This window comes from Spermophilus citellus (genome assembly GCF_964194105.1).
Source record: "Spermophilus citellus genome assembly, chromosome: 7".
In the NCBI taxonomy this organism is placed as follows: Eukaryota; Metazoa; Chordata; class Mammalia; order Rodentia; family Sciuridae; genus Spermophilus; species Spermophilus citellus.
In genome coordinates, this window is record NC_138188.1 from 117,388,678 (window position 1) to 117,409,237 (window position 20,560).

The 20,560-nt window shown below is 38.6% G+C and overlaps 1 protein-coding gene across 2 annotated transcripts in view; it reads left to right on the forward strand.

Annotated features, from left to right (window-relative positions):
- The first annotated feature begins 3,012 nt into the window (after positions 1–3,012).
- P3H2 (prolyl 3-hydroxylase 2) overlaps positions 3,013–20,560 on the forward strand; it is a 159,845-nt gene continuing 142,297 nt past the window's right edge. For both annotated transcript variants that reach the window (XM_081302147.1, XM_081302148.1), the window contains exon 1: positions 3,013–3,735. In XM_081302147.1, coding sequence (XP_081158273.1) covers positions 3,268–3,735 — 468 coding nt within the window. In that variant the 5' untranslated portion in view covers positions 3,013–3,267. The remainder of the gene's footprint in view (positions 3,736–20,560) is intronic.

The following is a 20,560-nucleotide window of genomic DNA, read 5'->3' on the forward strand; positions in this document are numbered from 1 at the left end:
AATGAAGCTGTTGACTTGTAAACAGAAGTCGAAAGGAAATTCAAGCTTCTGTCAAGATTCATTCCAAATACAATAAACAGGAAAATGATTGGATCCCTTTTAAAGTTTTTGGAGGGGCTCTCTTGTGCTTTGGCTGTTCTTTGAATTCGTAAAGAATGGGGAACAAAAGTGAAATTTTAGGTTCCCAGTTCCTATCTATCTTAGCAGAAACTTGAACATTTCATGTTTCCAACAGCACTTTTCTCAAATCATAAACTTCTTTCTTTCATGTACTTTTCTTTCTCTTAAGAAAAAGAAGGAATTCTCAAAAATATTATCACCCAGTTCTCCATGACATTTAACATATATATTTTTAATAATAAAGCACTATTCTCCTGCCACTGCCTATCTGTAAGTTTCCTCATTTATAAAATGAGGGGATTGGACAAGGCTTGCCATGCCACATTCTGTTCTGTACTGGGTTCTTCAAGTGTCCAAATTTGGAACTATGGACACTGAAGCCTGTAATTCTTTTTTGCAGGGAGGCTGTTCTGCATTATGGGACAGTCAACACCATCCCTTCCTTGTACCCACCAGACACCATAGTATGAATGTTACTTCCTCCACACCCTAATTGACAATCACAGATATCTCCAGACATTTTTACATCTCTAGGTGGCCAAAATAACTCACAGTTGAGAACTACTGCTTCAAGTCACTAAAGCAGTGGTTGGTAAACTCTGGTAAATATCAGAATCTCCTGAGAACTTGGAAAAAACTTAAAGACCTAGACTTGATTCTACTTCAAAATGCCAAGGCCTCTGTGTGTTTCTCTGTTTTTTAAATAATTAGATTTTTTTTATAACACAACAAAATTGGGCACTCTAAAATGGGGTCCAGTTAGTTAGCTGTCTAAGAAATGAAACAGCTATCGATGAAGTGTATTCCTGGCACATCGAGTTCCAGAGTGCAAGAAACTATTGGAAACTGTGTCTTTCCACACAGTAGGTCAATTGGGCAGAGTGTGAGTAGAACTTAACATCTCTTCACTGAACGGTTCTTATCACCATATGACAATAAACTTTTTGATAGTCATAAACTTTTTGCTCTGGTCCAGCCTTAAAAGGAAAGTAAGATTGACCTTCCTATGGAAGAGAGATCTGAGAGATGACACAAAGCCCTGCCTACTCTCATATCTCTGACTCATGAATACTCTGTAGATCCTGGAACTCCAGTTCTTAGACTTACTCCTTGGAATGAGGCGTTTTCTCTAAACCAATGGTTTTCAACCTTGGCTTCACACCAGCGTCATTTGGGAACTTCTAAAAAATCCCTAGTTTTGAGTCATATCCCAAACCAATTAAAGCAGAATATCTCAGAGCAGGAACCAGGAATTAATACTTTAAGTACTTTGGATCTTTGTAATGTTCAGGAAAAACTGGCATACTAATTAAAGGCTTTCCCTAAAATCAAACAGGAGTTTTGCAGAAGGAAATAAAATGATGGTAGGATATGCAAAAAGGCTTGACCATTCAGCCCCACTTTGGAAACCAGCAGGATATTTGTGTGGCTGAGGCATTATAGGCTTTTGACTCTATGCGGATAGATGATATAGAAATGTTTCTTAATGTAGAGATAAAATATAGCAAAGCACTTGGGTACTTTGCCCACAGTCCCACAGTAGTACTTTCTATCCTAATGTGTTTTCAAAACTTTTCACAAGTAGATTGATAACTCTAGACTGCAGAGTTATCTGAAAACAGAAACAATCCCTAGACAAAAAGTCTGGGCAGATGACGCAATTCTGGAACCCTGAATATTTAAAGAATTTACTATACCTTCAGCTCCAACTGGAGCTTGTCCATCAGTAGAATGAGACAAATTAGTGAGGTTTGGTAGAAAAAAATATAATATGAACATAATTCTTTAAAGTTGCATAGGAAGGGCTATTCATTGCCAGAGTTGTCAAACCCAACAAAATGAATGAAGGGATGACAAGAAACTCTGGCAACCTTCTCAGCACAGTGGTCATATAGACATTTTCTGGGAAATTGAGATCAACTCAATGTTATATGTGGTCTTTTCCCATTGACCTTCTTCCACTCATCATCCAAATGGCAAGAGACTTTGGTGAAATTCCACAGGCATTAAGAGACAAAAGGAATGCCCCCAGGAAGCAGGCTGGAATCCAGGGCCCAGCACATAAGCTTGCAGAGAGTGTGCAGCCAAGGGACAGGAAAGAGGGGTCACACCTCCTCTAAACTGGTATTTATGATAGAGGAGAAGCCAAGGAACAGAAACACCTCCAGCTAGTTTCCTGGAGTCTGGCAGCTATTTCTGTCAGCTTTCCCATTCCTAGTTTGATGCTCATTGCTTAAGTTCTGGAGGTACTAGATTTATTAAAATGACTCTTTGTTCAATTCGTACAAGAATTTATATCTGAATACCATTTGACATGTGGACGTTTGCCAATTTTAAGAGATGAGGAAACTGAGGCTCAGTTACTCAAGGTTACACAGCTGGGAAACTGACAGAGGCTGAGGGTTAAGTACAGTTACTCCTTTCTAGCCATTCTCATTCTTGGTCCTGTAATGCAGACACAGAAGTAGTGTGTTTATTGTTCTTTATTGCCCCAGTCCACAAACTCACACATCCATACAAAGTGGGATGAGAAGGCAAAGAACAGATCTCCCCACCCCACCCGCCAAGGTTGATCCCAAAGCTCCATGGTCGAGTCGTTCCTTTGCCACACATCAGCCGCATAAACTTGGGCAAGTAACTTTTCTTTTCAAACAGAAGGACCCTGCAGACTGTAAGATCATGTACACATTCCAGAAAATGACTTAAGACCCGAACCTTACTAAAACACTTTTTTTTTTTTTTTAAACTCTAGAAAAAAGAATAATACTACCGGCTTCTGCAACCCAGAGGAGAACCCACGTGTAAAGCTCCTCCCCCGGGTTTGGCCTCAAGCAGTGCTAGCCCTCTGCCTGGCACTTGTGTGCGGCCCCAGTCTGGCAACCCTGCGGCTGCGGCTGGAAAGCCTGGGAGCGCGGCTTGCGGAGGCTCGGAAAGCAGGAGGAGCGTGTGAGCTGTGGGCGTCCCTTTAAGAGCGGCGGGACGGGCAGAGCCTCCGCCTCTCTGTCCGAGGAGCGCCGGGCGGTCACCTGGGGCTGTCGGGCAGCCAGATCTGGCTGCGGTACTGGCGCGCTTGCCTGTGGAGTTGGGAGACGGACCCCGTCGCGAGGTGCTGCGGAACGGTCTCCCAGCGGCTCTCTGCTGCGGAAGATGCAGGAGCGCATCTGGGCGTCGCTGCTGCTGCTGCTGCTGCTGCTACCGCCGCCGCTGTGTGGCGGCCCCCCGGACAGCCGGCGCCAGGAACTAGAGCCTGAGCGCGGGCCTCTGCAGCCCTTCGACCTGCTCTACGCCAGCGGCGTGGCTGCCTATTACAACGGGGACTACGAGCAAGCGGTGCGCGACTTGGAATCAGCGCTGCTCAGCCACCGGCGCCTGCGGGAAATCCGCACACGCTGTGCCCGCCACTGCGCCGTGCGCCGCCCTCTCGTGCCCCCCGGTGCCGGCCCCGGGGCCGAGCTGCCCTTCTTTCGCGCCTTGCTGGAGCGGGCGCGCTGCTACCGCAGCTGTGAGAGCCAGCGCCTCGGGGGACCCGCGTCCCGACACCGAGTCAGTGAGGATGTGCGCAGCGACTTTCAGCGCAGAGTGCCCTACAACTACCTGCAGCGGGCCTACATCAAGGTACCCTGGCGCTGGCGTTTCCACACCTAACGCCCCCTGTGGCTCTCGGATGTGCTCTTGAGTCCTCGGGTTATCTTGGTATTGCACTGCTTTGCAATCTTTCAGAGTGGATTTCTTAAGCATCTGTCTCATGTTTATGAATCTTGACATCTATTAGCCCAAACTTTGTAACCAATACTAGATGAACTTGGGCAAGTCTTTCTCTGTCTCTTCTTCTCTCTAAACATTAACTTTACTCTCAAAAACAGGGCAGTACTGATTGGATAATATTTAAAGCACTCATTTAATACAACTGGGTCTACAATAAGCTTTATTCTCAATAATTCTTGGTATATACCCATTCCCATCTCTGTCTCCTCTCCCTCACCAGTACTATACTCGAGTCTGCATCTTTTCTGGTAAGTTTAACAGAATGTGTTTTCAAGATAGCAGAGTTAAAAGTAAATGTGTTCCTAAACAAATGATTTTTTTTTCTCTCTCTCTTCTATTAAAAAAAAGTAAAGTTCCAGGTTACAGAGAACAAATGCTAGGGGGAGGTGAAGCTCTGAGGGACTATCTCATTAAAATTATCCACAAGTGCTTATTTTTTTTTCCTCCTTTGATGGAAGTCTTCCGGTTCCTGAAGTTTTACATTGGACTGGATTACTTGGCATCAGATGCCCAGGGCTCTTATCTTTGTGTACTTAACATCCATGAAGTTAGTGTAGGGAGGAATACACTGTAAATTGGTTTTATTTCCCACATCCACAATTTTGAAGATCTGGATGCTTCAGCAGAGAGAATTTAGAATGAATTCCTCACACCTGCCCACTCACCCATGTTACTCCTAATTTACACACTTTCTCCCCACTCCTGACTTTCTGTTTCAGTATAGCAATGTTTCTTCCCAGCTGTTGGAGGAGGGGCAGCTCAGGGAGTTGATTGGTAGTGCTACATTTCTAAGGAGAAGAAAATATACATCATGTTCCAACATTGACATGCCTTTAGCATTGACATGCCTTTGAAGCTTATCCCACAGGTCTATGCTGTCACTGGCCATAGGCTCTCAGGTTTACAACTGTCAGAGGAGTTTTGAAGTCTCAACTGAGACTTTAAACTCTCAGTGTGTTGTTTCTAGCTTAGGTCCTGGGGCTCACTAGATTAGTGCCTTGGGCAGGAAAGGAGAAGAAAGCCCAAATGCTTTCCAAGACTTGTCTCTTACTTGCTTGTGCCTCCTATTAGATTTGCTAAGACATATATAAAGTATAACCCTCCTTTCTTTTACGTGAGTGGCAGTTTGGAATGGTCTTCCAAAAATCAGTCAGTTCTGGATAGAGAGGGCATCTTGAGTACCTGACAGCAAAGAGATCCCCCCAGCAGAATGTGGGTTCTGTAGCATGGTCTTCCGGGGAGTCTCAGAATGAGAGGTTGGCCGTCTTGCTGATGATTTGTTCACACGTATTGGACAAATTTCCCTTTTTCAGGTCTGGGGAAGGAATGCATATTCATGTTTGGGCATATAAAAATAACCATGAGGTAAATGTCAATATGTGGGTTTCTTTGGTTCTATAATTATGTTTGCTACACTATGAATGTTAACATTTGTCAGCCAATCCCGAGCTCCTGTACCCTGGTTGGAGGTCAAAGAAGGTGAAGACATACATTTAACAGGACTCAGACATTTGCAATTAATTGTTTATAAGAGCAAGGCACACATGGATCCTGATGTGGTTGTAGTAATGGGCATTGTCTGATGAACCAATGATGTTGAAGAAATCCTTTCATAAATATTTGGTATCATCTGTTAATTTGTGCTCTACTAGTAATATTTCTAGGGGCAGAAGCAGGCTTCCATTTCACCTCCACTCTGATGGGCAAAGTCTCTTGGTTGCATATAATTGATATTCTCTTAAGAAGGAAATATTTTTATCCATTTGGAAATTTGTTTTGTATGGCTGGAGTTCGTTGACATCTAAAAGATGCTTCATCATAGTTATTTCCTCACCCGCATCCTCTAAAAATTCTACAATTTTAGTTTTTGCTTGCTGTCCAGGGGACTTTACATAAAAACAATACATATCAGCATTTGAGACTAAAACAAACCTCATAAATGTAAAAGAACATTCTCGGGCTTTGACATTTCTGGATTCTGGGGTGTTCACTCACTGATAGGATGAGTTCCTTACAGGTACTTGGGTCTGATCATGGTGCCTTGTATTGTTGAGTTACTTTTGCCATCAGTGGTCTGGTTTGTAGTTAAAAGTATAATCCTAGGCCAAATTGAATTCAGTGAGGATTGGATGTCTTCATAGAGCTAAAAAATACAGTTATTTTTAGGTAGGAAGTTTACAAACTGCAGAAGGTCTTAGGAGGTACTGCTTCTCTCCCAAATCATGGTTACTGAGTCACCAATGGAAACAGATTCTTTATGCTGGTATGTTGGAAATGGAGGATTGAAAATTGTGATATTGAGACCCATGAGTGAGATTCCTTTTTGCACAGAAAGTAATTCCCAGAAAAGGAAAGGAGCTTACTCAGTGTCATGTCTGTGGTAGCAGAGCAGTCTGAGTTGATGCAATGAGCATGGGCCTGGGAGTTAGGAGTGCAGGCTCTGCCAATAGATACTGGATCCAGTGCTTGCCTTGCTATGTCCTCAGCCCGTGGGATTGCCTCAGGTTCCAAAGGATGCTGCATTCCCCAGGGCTCTCCTTATGCCAGATTTGGACAGCTCCAGGGATGAGTAGAGTAAATCCTTGTCCTGTCTGGTTACAGACAACACTTTTCTCTGAAGGCCTGCTCCATAGACTCTTCCTTGAGGCCTGGCCTGGCATGTTGGGAATTTGCCTGAACAGTTATGAGGCAGCAGTTCTGCCTGGCTCCTAGCCGCACCCTTTTGGTGTGTGTGTTAAGGCAGGGTGAAACTCTTCAAACTTTTGATTTTATCATTTCAGATTATAAGATATAATTCATGCTCAACAGTCTAAAACCTAAGGAATAGCTTTTATTGTAGTTTCTGCTGAGAAACTTTCAGTAATTTTCCCTTACTACTAAACAACACCCACATAGTTTAATTCAGCTTCAGTTCCACTCAAATTCCCCGGTTCTATCTCTCCAACTCTGCTACCTTCCAGCCAAAGGGAATAGCATCTGACTTTCTTGAATCTTTTATCCTTGTTATTCTTCTTGGGAAACTTGCAGGCTCTGGATTAGGATAGATAAGAGACTAAAATAAGGTCTACTTTCTCCAATCTAGCTGCATGACCGTGAATACAATACGTAAGCTTTTTGAGCTTTAGTCTTCTTATCTGCAAAATGGGGAAATAATAGGACTCCTTGCGTGGTTTAGGTTAAGTTTAACAGATGACTGATGTCAAGTGCCAAAAACAGGGCCTGTTCCCAGCAAACATTAGATATGTGTTTATTCTTATTACTAGTTACAGTGGTAGCTTTTCCTTTTCCTTCTTTACATGTTCAAATCATAACTATCCTAACATAAAATACCTTTCTCTATGAGGCATTCCTGGCTCCCTTTGCAATTCCCAGAAGTTCATCATATTTCCCTTTTCTAAATATGTACAGCAGGAAATTTGTTCCTCTTCTCTCATTTTTTCTTTCATTTTTAACATTACTTTGGGAAAATTGGTATATCTGTTCTCAGTTATGTGAGCTCCTTGAAATCAAGAATGACCTTAGTTATTTTTGCATCTCTAAAGTAGGGACTCCCAGATCTGGGTGATTATTAGATGGAACTATTATTTGTAATATCTGGGGCATTAAATATGATTTAAAATTAGTGCTTTATTAGGGTCAGTAGGTCTCAGTTGGGTCATCAACAACCATATTCCTTCCAAATATCTCAGCTGGGATTGTAGGTGTGAATACTCAATATTGTGTGTTGAATGAATCATAGCTTGGTTCTATTTTCATGAAATAGTGTTAAAATTTCTGTGTGGTGGCAGAAAGTTTTTATTACATCAATTGTGTGGATTCCTGGCTGGTTAATTGGGAGAGAAAGTTACAGGAGTGTGGACTGTGGACATCTCACTGTTTCCTTCTTGCAAGTTCTGGCTAATGTGGCAGTCTCCTGCCTATCCTCTCCAGTTTTTTTGTATTTTAGTTCATATTATTTAAAATTGTGCTTCAGAATATACTTGGCACATTTTACTTGTTTTATGTATATTTGTGGAATTTAAACAGATGTAAGAGAGAGATTTTCTTTTCTTATCTGTGTCCTTGATAATTATAAATTGTTTGAAAGTGTCTGCTCTTTTCTCCCCCTGTTGCTAGCCTTTTAAGAAAAACAAACAAACTGGTGGTGTATTTTCCTTTTTTTAAACCTAAAGTTAGCTTTTTCCTGCATGTTTTGCTGCTTCTATTAGTGTTTGTGCCATTTGGCTTTTGTTATTCTTCTTGGGACTAAAAGGAGGGAAAAAAAAGGAAATGGAATTTAGTCAATTCTCTCTCCCTCCCAGAATCATCTTCCCCAAATCCCTTTATCTTGGCCATTATCAATTTTATTAGTGGTTGGTAGAAAAAGAAAAAGGTAAACTCAGATTATTTCCTCACTCTAATTCTGCTTACTGACTGCTTTCGCCTTTCTAGAAGGAATGCCTTAAAAGAGAAATTGAAAACTCAGACAACTATCTCATACAGATCCTGTGTTGCTCTGGAACCCCTAATTGAACTATTTTTACCTGTTTGTTGAATTATTTCAAATAAGAAGTTGATTTTGTCTTCCTGAAATAGCTGTTCTGAAATTATTCTAATAGATATTTCCTCAGGAGATGAGACTTTTTTCTCTCACACATAATTGAATCATCTTTGTGCTTGAATCATCAAAATGTACTAGTCACCTTATTATGTCCCACTCCTTGGGAAGGAAACCTGGGAGATGCTTTGTCTTGCCAGTTCTTGGGTCCAGTGTGCCAGAATCACAGTTGTTTCCTCATTGGGATTGTCCATCTGCGGGCTGGTCATCTCTTTATCACTCATCCAGTTTCTTATAAATACTAAGTGTCATGGAGGCTTGATTCAATTAGATGAGAGCAGCAAACAACTGTTTACACCCTTTCTCCCTTTTCTGCCAGAAGAATCAGGGATTCCTTTATAGATTTTAATAAAGGAAAATGATAAACCACTTTCTCTCTCTCTCTCCTCTCTCCTCTCTCTCTCTCTCTCTCTCTCTCTCTCTCTCTCTCTCTCTCTCTCTCTCTCTCTCTAACAGATCCCATCTCTGAGAATCAAATGGATGCTATCACAAAATTTTCTCATTCCATCAACTCCAAAGAGGTCACTACATGAAATTCTTTTAGAAATGTTTGATACAATGTCACCTTGCTTTATGGGTGAGATTTGATAAATGTGAAAGGTGAGCAGGGTCATCTATAGAGATAAGTCTTTGAATTTGGCATAATAGTGGTTCTTTTGGTTCCAAGGAATTGATTAATCTATGGGTTACTTAGAAGCATACATCTTTCGGATGAAAGGGACTCCAAAAGAGCATCTTCAAGTGCAATGATGAATTTGGGCAATGAAGTAAGAATGAGAAAGTGAGGGTAACTGTTTTGTTCAAGAAATGTAATTTAGCAAGTGTAGAATTGGCAGTTATTGGAACTCTAAACAATTCTGTATCTTGAAGGAGTCCCAAAGATATTGAAGAAATCTGTCACTACTACTTTACACATGATACCCCTGGCCTCAGATTGACAAATCAAGGAGGGTCAGCAGTGGGGCTGTGTCCAGAATGCAGGTATTTTAAGTTATAGTCCTGAACTCTAGCTAAACTGCATGGAGAGGGCATGACTACCTCACAGGGGTGATCTGTTGAGTCAGTGCTACAGGAAGGCCTTGAGTGAACTGGTGGCCTTTGCAGGAAGAGAGAACACAAGTCCCATCTTCCCGTAATACCCCATCCATCCTGCATTTTCATTCACATGGTACGTAGGCCATTCAGCCAAGAGTCACAGTCGTCTGGTGGAAAATTTTGCGTTTCTCATTAGGAACAATAATTCCTCTCTTTTTTTTTTCCACTCAGCTTTCTTCTATAATTCTTTTTCTGTCTCTTAATTCATCCTCCCTTTCCTGCTGCCTGACTTTCTGGTGATATAATTTTTACCAAACAGATCTGGCCATCATTTGCCAAATGACCCAGACCAATCTTTAAAAAAGATGATTTGGAGTCAGCCTCCTGGGTGGTATGCCTATGTGCTGTGTGAGATTTTCTATTTTTAGTATCGAAGGGGACTACCAGAAGAGGCTGGTTTCACCTGATCATACTCTTTTCTGCTTTACTATGCTGTGTAGATTCCTATACTTACTTCCCTGCTTTTTCTTCAACTCCATCCCTACATTGCCCTGTTGGTGGTCTACACAGCACGAATACCTCTGAAAAGGAGGGAGTTCAGCTGATCATTGGGAAAAGAGAAAAGAAGATACTGGTAGAAGCAAGGTCAGAGTTCTGGTTATGATAAAATGAAACCATGAGCTTATTTAATTTAATAAGGAGTCACGAACATCTGTGTCTTTAAAATGCTTTTAGGTTCCATTTCCTTGCATGTGTTGACAATGGATTGGAGGAAGATTTTCTCCAGCTCTCTATTTTTCTGCAGCTGCTCCCCACCTTATCATGAAACGTTTTTGCTCCATCATCCCATTTTACATATGGGAAGACAAAACCTGATGAAGAATTAAGTTTCTCACATTTAATGTGTTTAATAGAAGAGCTAGCATTAGAATTCAAGAACCCAGAATCCCTTTCACCTCTGTGACATTGCCATTGATCACTATTTTCAAGAGCCATGCCAAAATAGGCTCCCTATCCTCAGTGAACTTACCTTTAATAAATACAGGATTTTAAATGACACATGATTTATAATACAAGACCACAGAGGAAAGTGCTAACTATGATGCAAATTATAGGACTTTTTTTTTTTTCTTTCCACTTCTACCTATTCATTAATGATAAGTGAAGTAACTTAACCTTAGAAATAGTAACTATTTCAGTCAGTTCCTTGTTCTGTGGCTGGCCTTCTTTTGTGACTTCCTGTAAATCAAGGTGGCTGGACCAGCATAATGATTTAGGTTCCTCAAGCTGTGTGACTCTGAGATGGAGGCTGTTAAGGATAGCGTTTATGCCGAGATTGATGCATCAGGGAAGGAGTTGAATTAGATGTCCTGTGTCATTTCATAAAATTCTGTCTATCCATGAAATTTCATAAGAAGGGAAGAGTTACATCCAAATGGTGAATAGGAAGAAGAACCACAAACAGGTTTTGTGGGTGATATTAAAATAGTCTATTTTACAGAGGTAGATGCTAGTTTCCAAATAAGTGTTTTAGATATAAAGATGAAAGCTGTAATGGAAGCTCTATGTAAAATAGATTGAGATAGAGCCCCTCTGGTGGAATAGAGGAGGTATTCATCCCCCTCATCTCCTCATCTTTCTGATGCACCCACATTTATGGGACATGAGAATTTCAGCCATGTAGCCAGGTGAGGTGGTACTCACTTGTAACCTCAGGTACTTGGGAGGCTGAGACAGAGGGATCAGCCTTTGCAACTTAGTAAGACCCTGTCTCAAATAAAAAAGGATGGGGGCTGTAACTTAGTGGTAGAGCAATTCTCAGTAAAAAAATATTAAAAAATAATAAAATAAAAATATTAAAGAATAAAAGCATCCAATTTTTACAAAAAGAAAATACACTCCCCCCCAAATAATTGAGTTTATCCTGGAGTTTAATGGAGAATCCAGCATTAGAATTCAAGGACTGTGGGCTGGGTGTGTGGTGCAGTGGTAGAGCACTTGCCTTGCATGTGTGAGGCTCTCAAAACACACACATGCAAACACCAAAGAATAAAATAAAATAAAATCATCTCAACTAACACCTCTATGCCATTGCTATTATTTCTAAGACACACACTGAAAATACAAACTCAATAATTTAAAAATGAAACATATAGCATGCCACTTACATTATCTGCTAAGGGAAAGAAGTCCTGAAAAAAAAAAAAAAAAAAAACCCATCATCTCATGCAACGATATTTCTTACACTGCTCCTCTACCTATTTCTAAGAAAACTTCACAGCTATAATCTAAGTCGATGCTAGTGCTGTTTCCCAGTAAGTCCAATGAAAATGAATGAGACAGAGAATAGTCTTTGGAAGAAAACTGAAGGAATAAGAGCCAGAAAAGGAAGATCCAATAAGTCAGAATTTCCAGAAGTTTAGGGCTGTCATAATGATCCTGCTGGAATTCATTATGTGTAAGTAATGGATTCAGTTTTTGTGCAAGGAACAGAACTCTACTGTTGTTTGTAGGGTAGTTTCACGGGGACCCTGGAAAGGAATGAGTAAGAGCAAAAGGTATAATAAAATAAATGAACACAAAACAAAGAAACTGCGAACAAACCCTGAAACACAGGAAGGTTGTTTGAGCCAAATATGATTTATGCTTCTTGCTCGAATGCTAAATGTTTAGCTTTAATTCTGCCAAGATCATTAGGCTTGCATGGAGAAATCAACATTCAGTGAAGAATCCGGTCACAGAGAATTACCTTAATACCAGATTTGATTGTCTATCAAAATGCTCTCAAATGATAATATCAAAGACTCATCTGATAGACCATACAAATTATTTCCCACTGAAGTAAGACTTGGTTCTTCATAATATTTTTAAGATAAAATATAGGATTAACATTTGATTCTAAAACAGGGCTTTTATAAAATGTCTCCAGGGGCAAAGACTTTCACAGTCATCATTGTTTCTGTAGGTTTTCCAAGGGCTCAATTAAACAGTGAAGTCTGCAAATTTTCAGGTCAGTAAGTACATAAGCCAGCTAGAGTTTCTCAACCTTGGTGAATATTTCAGGGTGAATAATTGTTTGCTGTGGCATGATTTATTGTGAATTTTAGGATGGTTAGCAAAATCACCAGCCTTTAGTGCCTAGATACCAGTAGCAACACCTTCCTGCACCCAAATAGTGATGATGAAAAATATTTCTGTGTATTGCAAGGTGCTCCTGGAAATTCAGAAATCACCCAATGTAAACCAGCGATGTAAACATTTAGCCATATTTAAGATGAGTGGACATCAAATTAGAGGAGCACAATTCAAGTTTCAGACAATCTATACTGGATGACAATCTGCTCATTGATGAATCATGATATGAAAAATTTCAGCTTTAACTTGATGTCTTTGACAAGAGGAAGTCTATGGGAAATAGAGCCTCTCTCCCAGATGCAATGTACTGTGCTTATATCTTGTATCTGGACTTCCATGGCTATACTAGTTTAGTTTGTAGAAAAGATCAGAGGATTAGGCTCTGCTCTGTTTATTGTCCCAACATGACAGAACAGGTTGCTTTAGCAATGCAAAATAACACCTCTTAGTTGTAAGCTCTCAACTCCAGAATTAATGTATTTCTCATTCAACTTGGATATTACCCAAACCCAGTCATTTATTTATTTATTTATTTAGCAAGCCAAATACAGATTTATTGAAGTTGAAGGTGGAAGTAGCATTCCATAAGCTAGAGTAGAGTGGGCGGAGCAAGAAAGAGAGGCTCAAAGCCCTGATGTTTGGAAATTAGTGTCTTATACACTGAGCTCTGAAGCATTCATTCTCTTTCCTATATAGACTTGATTGAAGACCTTAGCTCCCATTGGTTACCTTATGATATCTTATTAAAATAGTGTCCAGTTTACTCCCATTGGTTACTTTAAAAAACCTAATTAGCATACTATCCACTTTACCCCTACTGGTCATTTTAGAATACTGAAGCTATGGTGGGAATTATGGGTGATAAGTCTCAGGGACCAGAGTTGTCATGGTAATGGGACTAATTGTAGATAGGGAGATGAATTATCATGATAATGAGTTATCATGATGACTCATCTCCCTGTATTGTCCTCCAGGCATTTTTATTGTACCCTGCCTCTGCCATCTTGATGTCCCTGAACTTCTCTCCTAACATTTACCTCTGAGAGATGTGATTCTAAATTTCGTTTTGTAAACCGAGTTATTTAAAAGTAGTCCACTGCAAGCCTTCTTAGGTGTCTTGAAGTTAGCTCTGTATCACATACAGTTTTAGGGACTGGCTTATCTTAAATAAGAAAATGTCAATTTATAAAAGTCTGAGAATTAGGGAAATTAAGAAGAGATCAGAGGAAAGAAGAAATGAGACAGAAGTCAGAGAGGTGGGCGGGGTAGGGAGGAAGGGTGAGTGTGGATGTCAAAGAGAGATAGAGAGGAGAAAGGATGGAGAGATGATAAAGGAAAGCAAGAGCAATTAAATTTAAGCCCACGAAGAGTCTCAGGCATGAAAGAAAGCTGCCCAAAACAAAACTTGGAGTTTGCACAGTCTGATTTCAATGTCTCTGTAATAAAACCAGTGAGTCAAGAGCAGATGTTGTTCTTTCTTCAGTCTTTTATCACCCACACATCCATACTCCATTGAGGCACTTCTATCCTGGTAAAGTTTAGGGGCCACAGAGCCAGTCCCTATCCTCAGTGAAGGAAAAGAAAAGAACCCTCCTGGGGAGACTCCACACACACAGCATTGAGAATCTACCAAATGAGGTGATCCCCATCCAAAAAACAAAACAGAAGCAGAAAGAATGCCAATAGAAAATGTCAACTGCTAATTTACACTAAATTATACTGCTTTCAGCAGTTACAGAATATATTGAACCCTTTTAGATGCAATCTCAGTTAGGCCATAGAGATACAAAGATGAATGAAAGTCTTTCCAACTACTTTAAGTACATCGAAGTCCATTGAGTGAAACAAATGTGTATATAGCTAAACTATTCACCCTTCAGATGAGACAGGGACACTCCTTAGTAGTTATGCAGTGGCAGTTCAGGGATCATTTCCATCAAAGCAATGGAAAAGATGAAAAATTTTATGGTTTAAGAGAAATGCCAGTTGAAATCCTAGTAATTTTTAATATTTTTATAGGGAAAAAAATAATCAAGACTGTTGGAAAAATAAATAATAAAACATTGAATTAATTTAATCACAAGTATAAGCATTTTTAAGAACACATTTATTTCATATTTTAAAAAATGTATAATATCCTGAATGTTGAAAAGTCAGTGTATTGCAGTAATGAATAAAACAATGGCTTTTTGGGAGTTTTGTTACTAATTATACTTATAAAGCATATTACCTGAAAGCTAAGTTCAAATGAATTGTGGTTTTAGTGACTTTTTATATTTCTTTAGGGAAATGTCATTTTGCCATTTGAGGTTCTTTGAAATTGTAGGTTTAGCTTAATTTTTCCTTTTATCGTTTTCCAACTTTTCTTCTTTGTGTCTCAGTTTCTGTCTTTTTGAAAACAACAATCACACAACTTACAGGGTTGATGAAAGAATAAAATGAGGAAATATTGGTGACATTCATTTATGAAAGATAAGCATTGATAGAGTTGAGGGAAGAGAAAAGGGAGGAATTGAAATCCCCTTAACAGACTAAATCACATATGTCATGAAGGAGCGACAAGAAGAAAATCTTGCGTTACTTCACATAGCTGAAATGTGTCAAGGAATTTTCCTGCTTCATCCAGAATAGCTTGTTGATTTTTTTTTTAATTTCAAAAGGTAAAAATGTATTAGGAAAGACATTAAGTACATTAAAAGAATCTTTTCTGTGTTGCATGAAGAATCAACCCCAAAACACACATATAGCAATTATTAAACTTTGAAGATCATATTGTATTATCTTTTTGATACATTTTATTTGAATAATAGTTTATAAAGAAACCTGAAATGACATTCACTTTAACAAACTTGTAAAGTCGCTGAAAACAAGCACTTGGACATAGTTCGGTTTGAGACAGTATATTTTGTAACTATAATTTTAGTAATAATAGATATTATTTATTAATTATTATTGTTCTAGGTGTTGTTTTATAAGCTTTACATAAATTTTCTTATCATAATTTTATGAAAAGCCTAACACAGATTCTTCTGTAATCTTCATTTTGCAATAGGATATTAAAGTTTGAAAGGTTAAATAAAATACTGGATTTTACACTGCTAGTGAGTAACAGAGTTGAAATCTGAATGTGGGTTTTTCTGATCACAAAATATGAGTTCTCATGCACTTTTCAAAGCATGGATTTTGACATCACATATGATATTTGTCAAAATGTCTACTTTTTATTAGCTTTATGACACTAGAAAATCTTTTTTGTGTGAACCTGAGTTTTCTATCTATAAAATGAATGGGCTAATTCTACCAACTTCACATCACATGGTTCTTGTGAGAAGTTAATTAAAAAAAAATTGTTTCTTGCCTCATAGCCTCTAGCAGAGCATGAACTTGTGAGCAAAGATGAAGGGCCACACAGTTATTTAGAAAAGAACATTGTGATAAATGGAGACTATAATTACACATTCAGTAGGCACGGAAACCCAGAGGACACTCCTAGAGTTGAGCCTTTTTAATTTGAGATACTGGCTTCAAGTTTAACACTCCTCACTTGGGAGTACAGATTTACCAGCTGCTCACCATGAGGCTAAAACAGAAATGATCCTCTTAGTGGGCACTTGGGATCGTTTGCCACGTTAAGAAAAATGCTTTTGCTCTCTTCTCCATTTTATTTTTCCATCCTCTGATTTTACGTTTTCCTTGAGATTGTGGCCTTTGATTTTTTTTTTTAAGTGGACTCTGTTCAAACACATTCCAGACCTATTCTGTTTCATATTACAAGATAAAATCTTTTCCCATGGACAAACACATCTTGGGAATTTTAAATCCCTTTAAGTTTCTTTTCCACCCTGATCTCATGTACCCATGGGAGATGGTGTAGGTTTGGGAATCAACATCTTCTTACAGACACCAAGAATGAAATTGCTTTTTGGACAACTGGAAGGTAAATGGAAAAGTAAATTAAAAAAAAAATCTAGGAATCAAGAATCTAGGCTCCATCTCCAGTTCTGTCACTGTTTTCTATAGCCCTGGAGGGTCTCCATTTGGAAAAGGGCAGCTTGGAATCAGAACTCTTCTGCATCTGCCAGGCTGAGATTCTGATATTCTTCAGTGCACTGGTACAAGGAGCCAGCAATCAACCCATGGAAAAAGAAAATTGATGAGATAGTAATATAAGGAATGTGAGGTGCAATGGGGATAAAAGAATTTTGAGAGGTTTCAGGGGAAAAAAAGTGACTCCAGTAACTTCTCCTATGACTGATGTTGGTCTTTGCTTTTGGACAGTGAATTTCTTTAAAGTAAAATTTGAAAAGAAGTTACACTGCTATTTAATTTGATGGTATTTTGAGGATAAGATGAACTAGACTGTGTTTAAAAGTGACAAGATAAAGATTCAAACCAGATTATATGAGAAACAGTTGAAATAGGGATGAGTAGACTAACCTAGATGACAAGGGACAATAAGTAACATCTAAATCATCACTTGGGACAATTCTTGATCCTAATAACATTGAGGAGTTGAAGCTATAGGTCCAAGTAACAGAAGTTACAAGAAACAAGATCATGGTCTAGTAAGAAAGATGACTTTTCCTAACATGAACAGCTGTTCTAAGGTATAATAGGAAGCCCCAGAGGAATGTGTTCAAACTTGAGTCAAATGCCTAACAATGAGGTTATATTTAAGGTTCAGGCACTAACATGATATTGAAATAGATGAAGTTTTCTAATGAAGACTCAACTCCCTGATTTTATGAAGTGAAAATTTGTCTTTTACCCACACATGGGACCATTAAGACTTTTTTTAATTGAAAATGTCCTACAGTTCATCTTCTTTTCTGATTCTGGTTGATATAATCTTAGACCGGAGCCATCGGCCCACTATCTATAAATAATTTATATAATACAAAAAAATAATGCACAAGGTACAAAGGTTCTTAAAATGCACATTCAGGAATATGTATTCACAGAATATTTAGTGGTAACAGGATTCGTGTGGATCGTTAGCATCTATCCTCTGACTTCTGCCTGAAGTCTTTCTGATCTAGCATCTGAAATGAATTTAGTATGGTTACAGAGAAACACTGGAAGATTTCAGTTAAATCTATTACAACTGAACAGTACATCCGTGCTTGGAATTGAGGGTATGGAGGGTATATCTCTTAGCAAGCACAGCATAATATGCTAAGAAAAAGTCCCATTTACAGACGCTTTGCAGTTCTCTTGTGCATTGCTTCATTTGTGTGTTGTTCAGGGGAAAGTCTAAAACCTGGAGCTATTCTACAGAGTAGTGTGGTTCTCAAATCTTTCAACTAGTGTTAATTTTGGTCAGTCTTATAATGGATTGCTGGGTGTCATCCCAAGACATCATATTTAAGAATATTTAAAATATACTGAATATTTTAAAATTAAATATTGCTAAAGAAATGTGCCAATGATATTAATATATAAAATATTATTAAGGAATATTTAAAGAATCTCTTTATCCAAAATTCTTCCCACACTCTCTAATTGGGATAAGGTAGAATATCTGCTATTAGCACTTAAAAAGAAGTGAGGACTGGGATTTAGCTCAGTGGCAAAACATGTGCCTTGTATTTGCAAATCCCTGGGTTCAACTCCAGTTCCCACCCCCACCTCCCCCCAAAAAAAGACAAAAAAAAAAAAAGGAGGTGTGAGTGATTGGGAGTTCAAGGCAAGGCAAGGGGAGTGACTAGAAATCCAGGCTTTCTGGACATCAAGCTAGCACTAAGTTGTTTGGGGACATAGAGATTTCCCCATGCTGTATGGCTTTAGTACAGCATATACTGTAGAAATGTTTTTGTTCTGCCATGCCCAGCTTTTCCAGATCCTTTGACTAGAAAGACCATACTTTTGGGAATGATTCTTTTTTTTTTTTTTTTTCTTTTCCTGCTGCTATTGGTTGAGACTGCCAAGTTGCAGGCTTCTCTGGAACTCAGTCTGGAATATACATAAGACCAAAAGGAAACCTGGGAATCTCACCAGTATGTTCTTCAAGTGCCAAGTCCATCTTTTTCTTTTCCATTTTAGGGTTTTCCTGTGGATGTTGTATTATGTTGAGAGTTTTTAGTCATGCTTTAGAGAAAGTCTAGGGGAAAATGAGTTTACTCCATCTTTTTTAGAACCAGAATCTTCATGCAGACCCTAAATAATTGTTAGATAATGGTGGTGGTGATAACAGAGATGTTCCATACTCTGGAATAGACTTGATTTAAGAACTCTTGCAGAGCTTTGTTACCAATATTTTACCAAGAAAGGGTACTAAAAAGCCTTTCTGATTTTTAATACAATTTTCTAGTGAACTTTCTGTTCCCACCATTAAATCAGTCCTAACTAGATCAACTGAATTATGCTGCAGTTCATGTCAAGTTGTTCAGAGTATTGTTTTCCACTTCCACTTGTGAAGTAGGTCTGAAAAAGTCTTGTCAAGTGCATGCCTGTACTCCGAAGGACTCAGGAGGCTGAGGCATGAAGATCATGAGTTCAAAGCCAGCTTCAGCAATGGGGAGGCCTTAAGCAACTCAGTGAGACCCTGTCTCTAAATAAAATGTAAAATAATAAGATATAAAATAGGACTATGGATGTGGCTCGGTGGTCGAGTGCCCCTGAGTTCAATCCTGATACCAAAAAAAAACAAAAAACAAAAATAGTCTCAGTACCCTTGCTGAATTGCAGTCAGCTTGCCTTTTCACTTAAATATAGATCCATAGAGGAGGATTCTCTGGAGGACAGTAATGTAATTTTTTATATATAAATAAATGTTTAATCATTCTAGTCCATTTTTCCAATAGGATATTTAGCAAAGAATTACAAGTAGGCCACAATGACATACCCCTATGGTCACAGCTACTTGGGAGGCTGAGGTAGGGGGATTTTTTGAGTCCAGGAGGTTGAGACCAACCTGGGCAATGTGATGAGAGCCATTTCAAAAAGGAAACAAAACAATAACAACAACAAAGATTTACCTAATACGTTACAATGAGAAAACAACTTACTTAGAATTTGAAATAAGAAAAAAAAGTGCTCCTATATTGTGTTTTCTTTTTGTTGACTGTCTCAGCATTCTTATAGTCAATATACCCTAAATTCCAGATTACTGTTAGTGTATGACCTAAATATTCAAGTATGGCTGCCTTCAATATTTGAATCTTGCGCTTGGTAGAAACTCAATACTATATATTTGGTCTATTTGAATGATCTTTTCTTCTAGAACATTGATTTTTCCCTGTGATCTTCTGTAGATTTAGGTATTCAAAAATACCTAAATAATTGAAAAATTATGCACCTTTATCTTAATTATTTAAAGATAGCTCTTTCATGGGATAGCAACTTTGTAGGTCAACTTATTAGTCACATCAGGTTGGGTGCAGCAGCAGGAGTTAGGAAATGTTAGCTCTAATTTTTACTGTGCCAATAACTATAGTGCTTTATGACAGTTCGCCTCTTTTGGCGTCATTGTCTTCATTTATATTTCTTTTTATTTTTTGTAGTTCTGGGGATCAAACACAGGACCTTGCACATGCTAAGCAAGCAACCTATTGCTGACTTACAACCCCAGCCCATGTCCATGTATAAAACGAAGTGATTCAAATATATAATCTTGGAAATCTCTACCAGCTTTAATATATTTTAATATTTGGTAAAACATTTTCTATGATAAACAAATTTATTAAATGTTAGTGAACTGTGAGTCTCAGAAATTTGCTCCTCAGTTTGGTCTTCATAAATTCTAGCATTCTACCCTCCACACTAAAATTGTAATATTAAGATACTAATATTTAGGCTTAGTCAATACAAAACATTGAAAATACCAGAGAAGGAAGCCATTTGGGCAAGTACTTTGCAATCATGGAAATAGTCTTTTGTAGCAGAATTGGTGTTCTGAAGAAATATTTT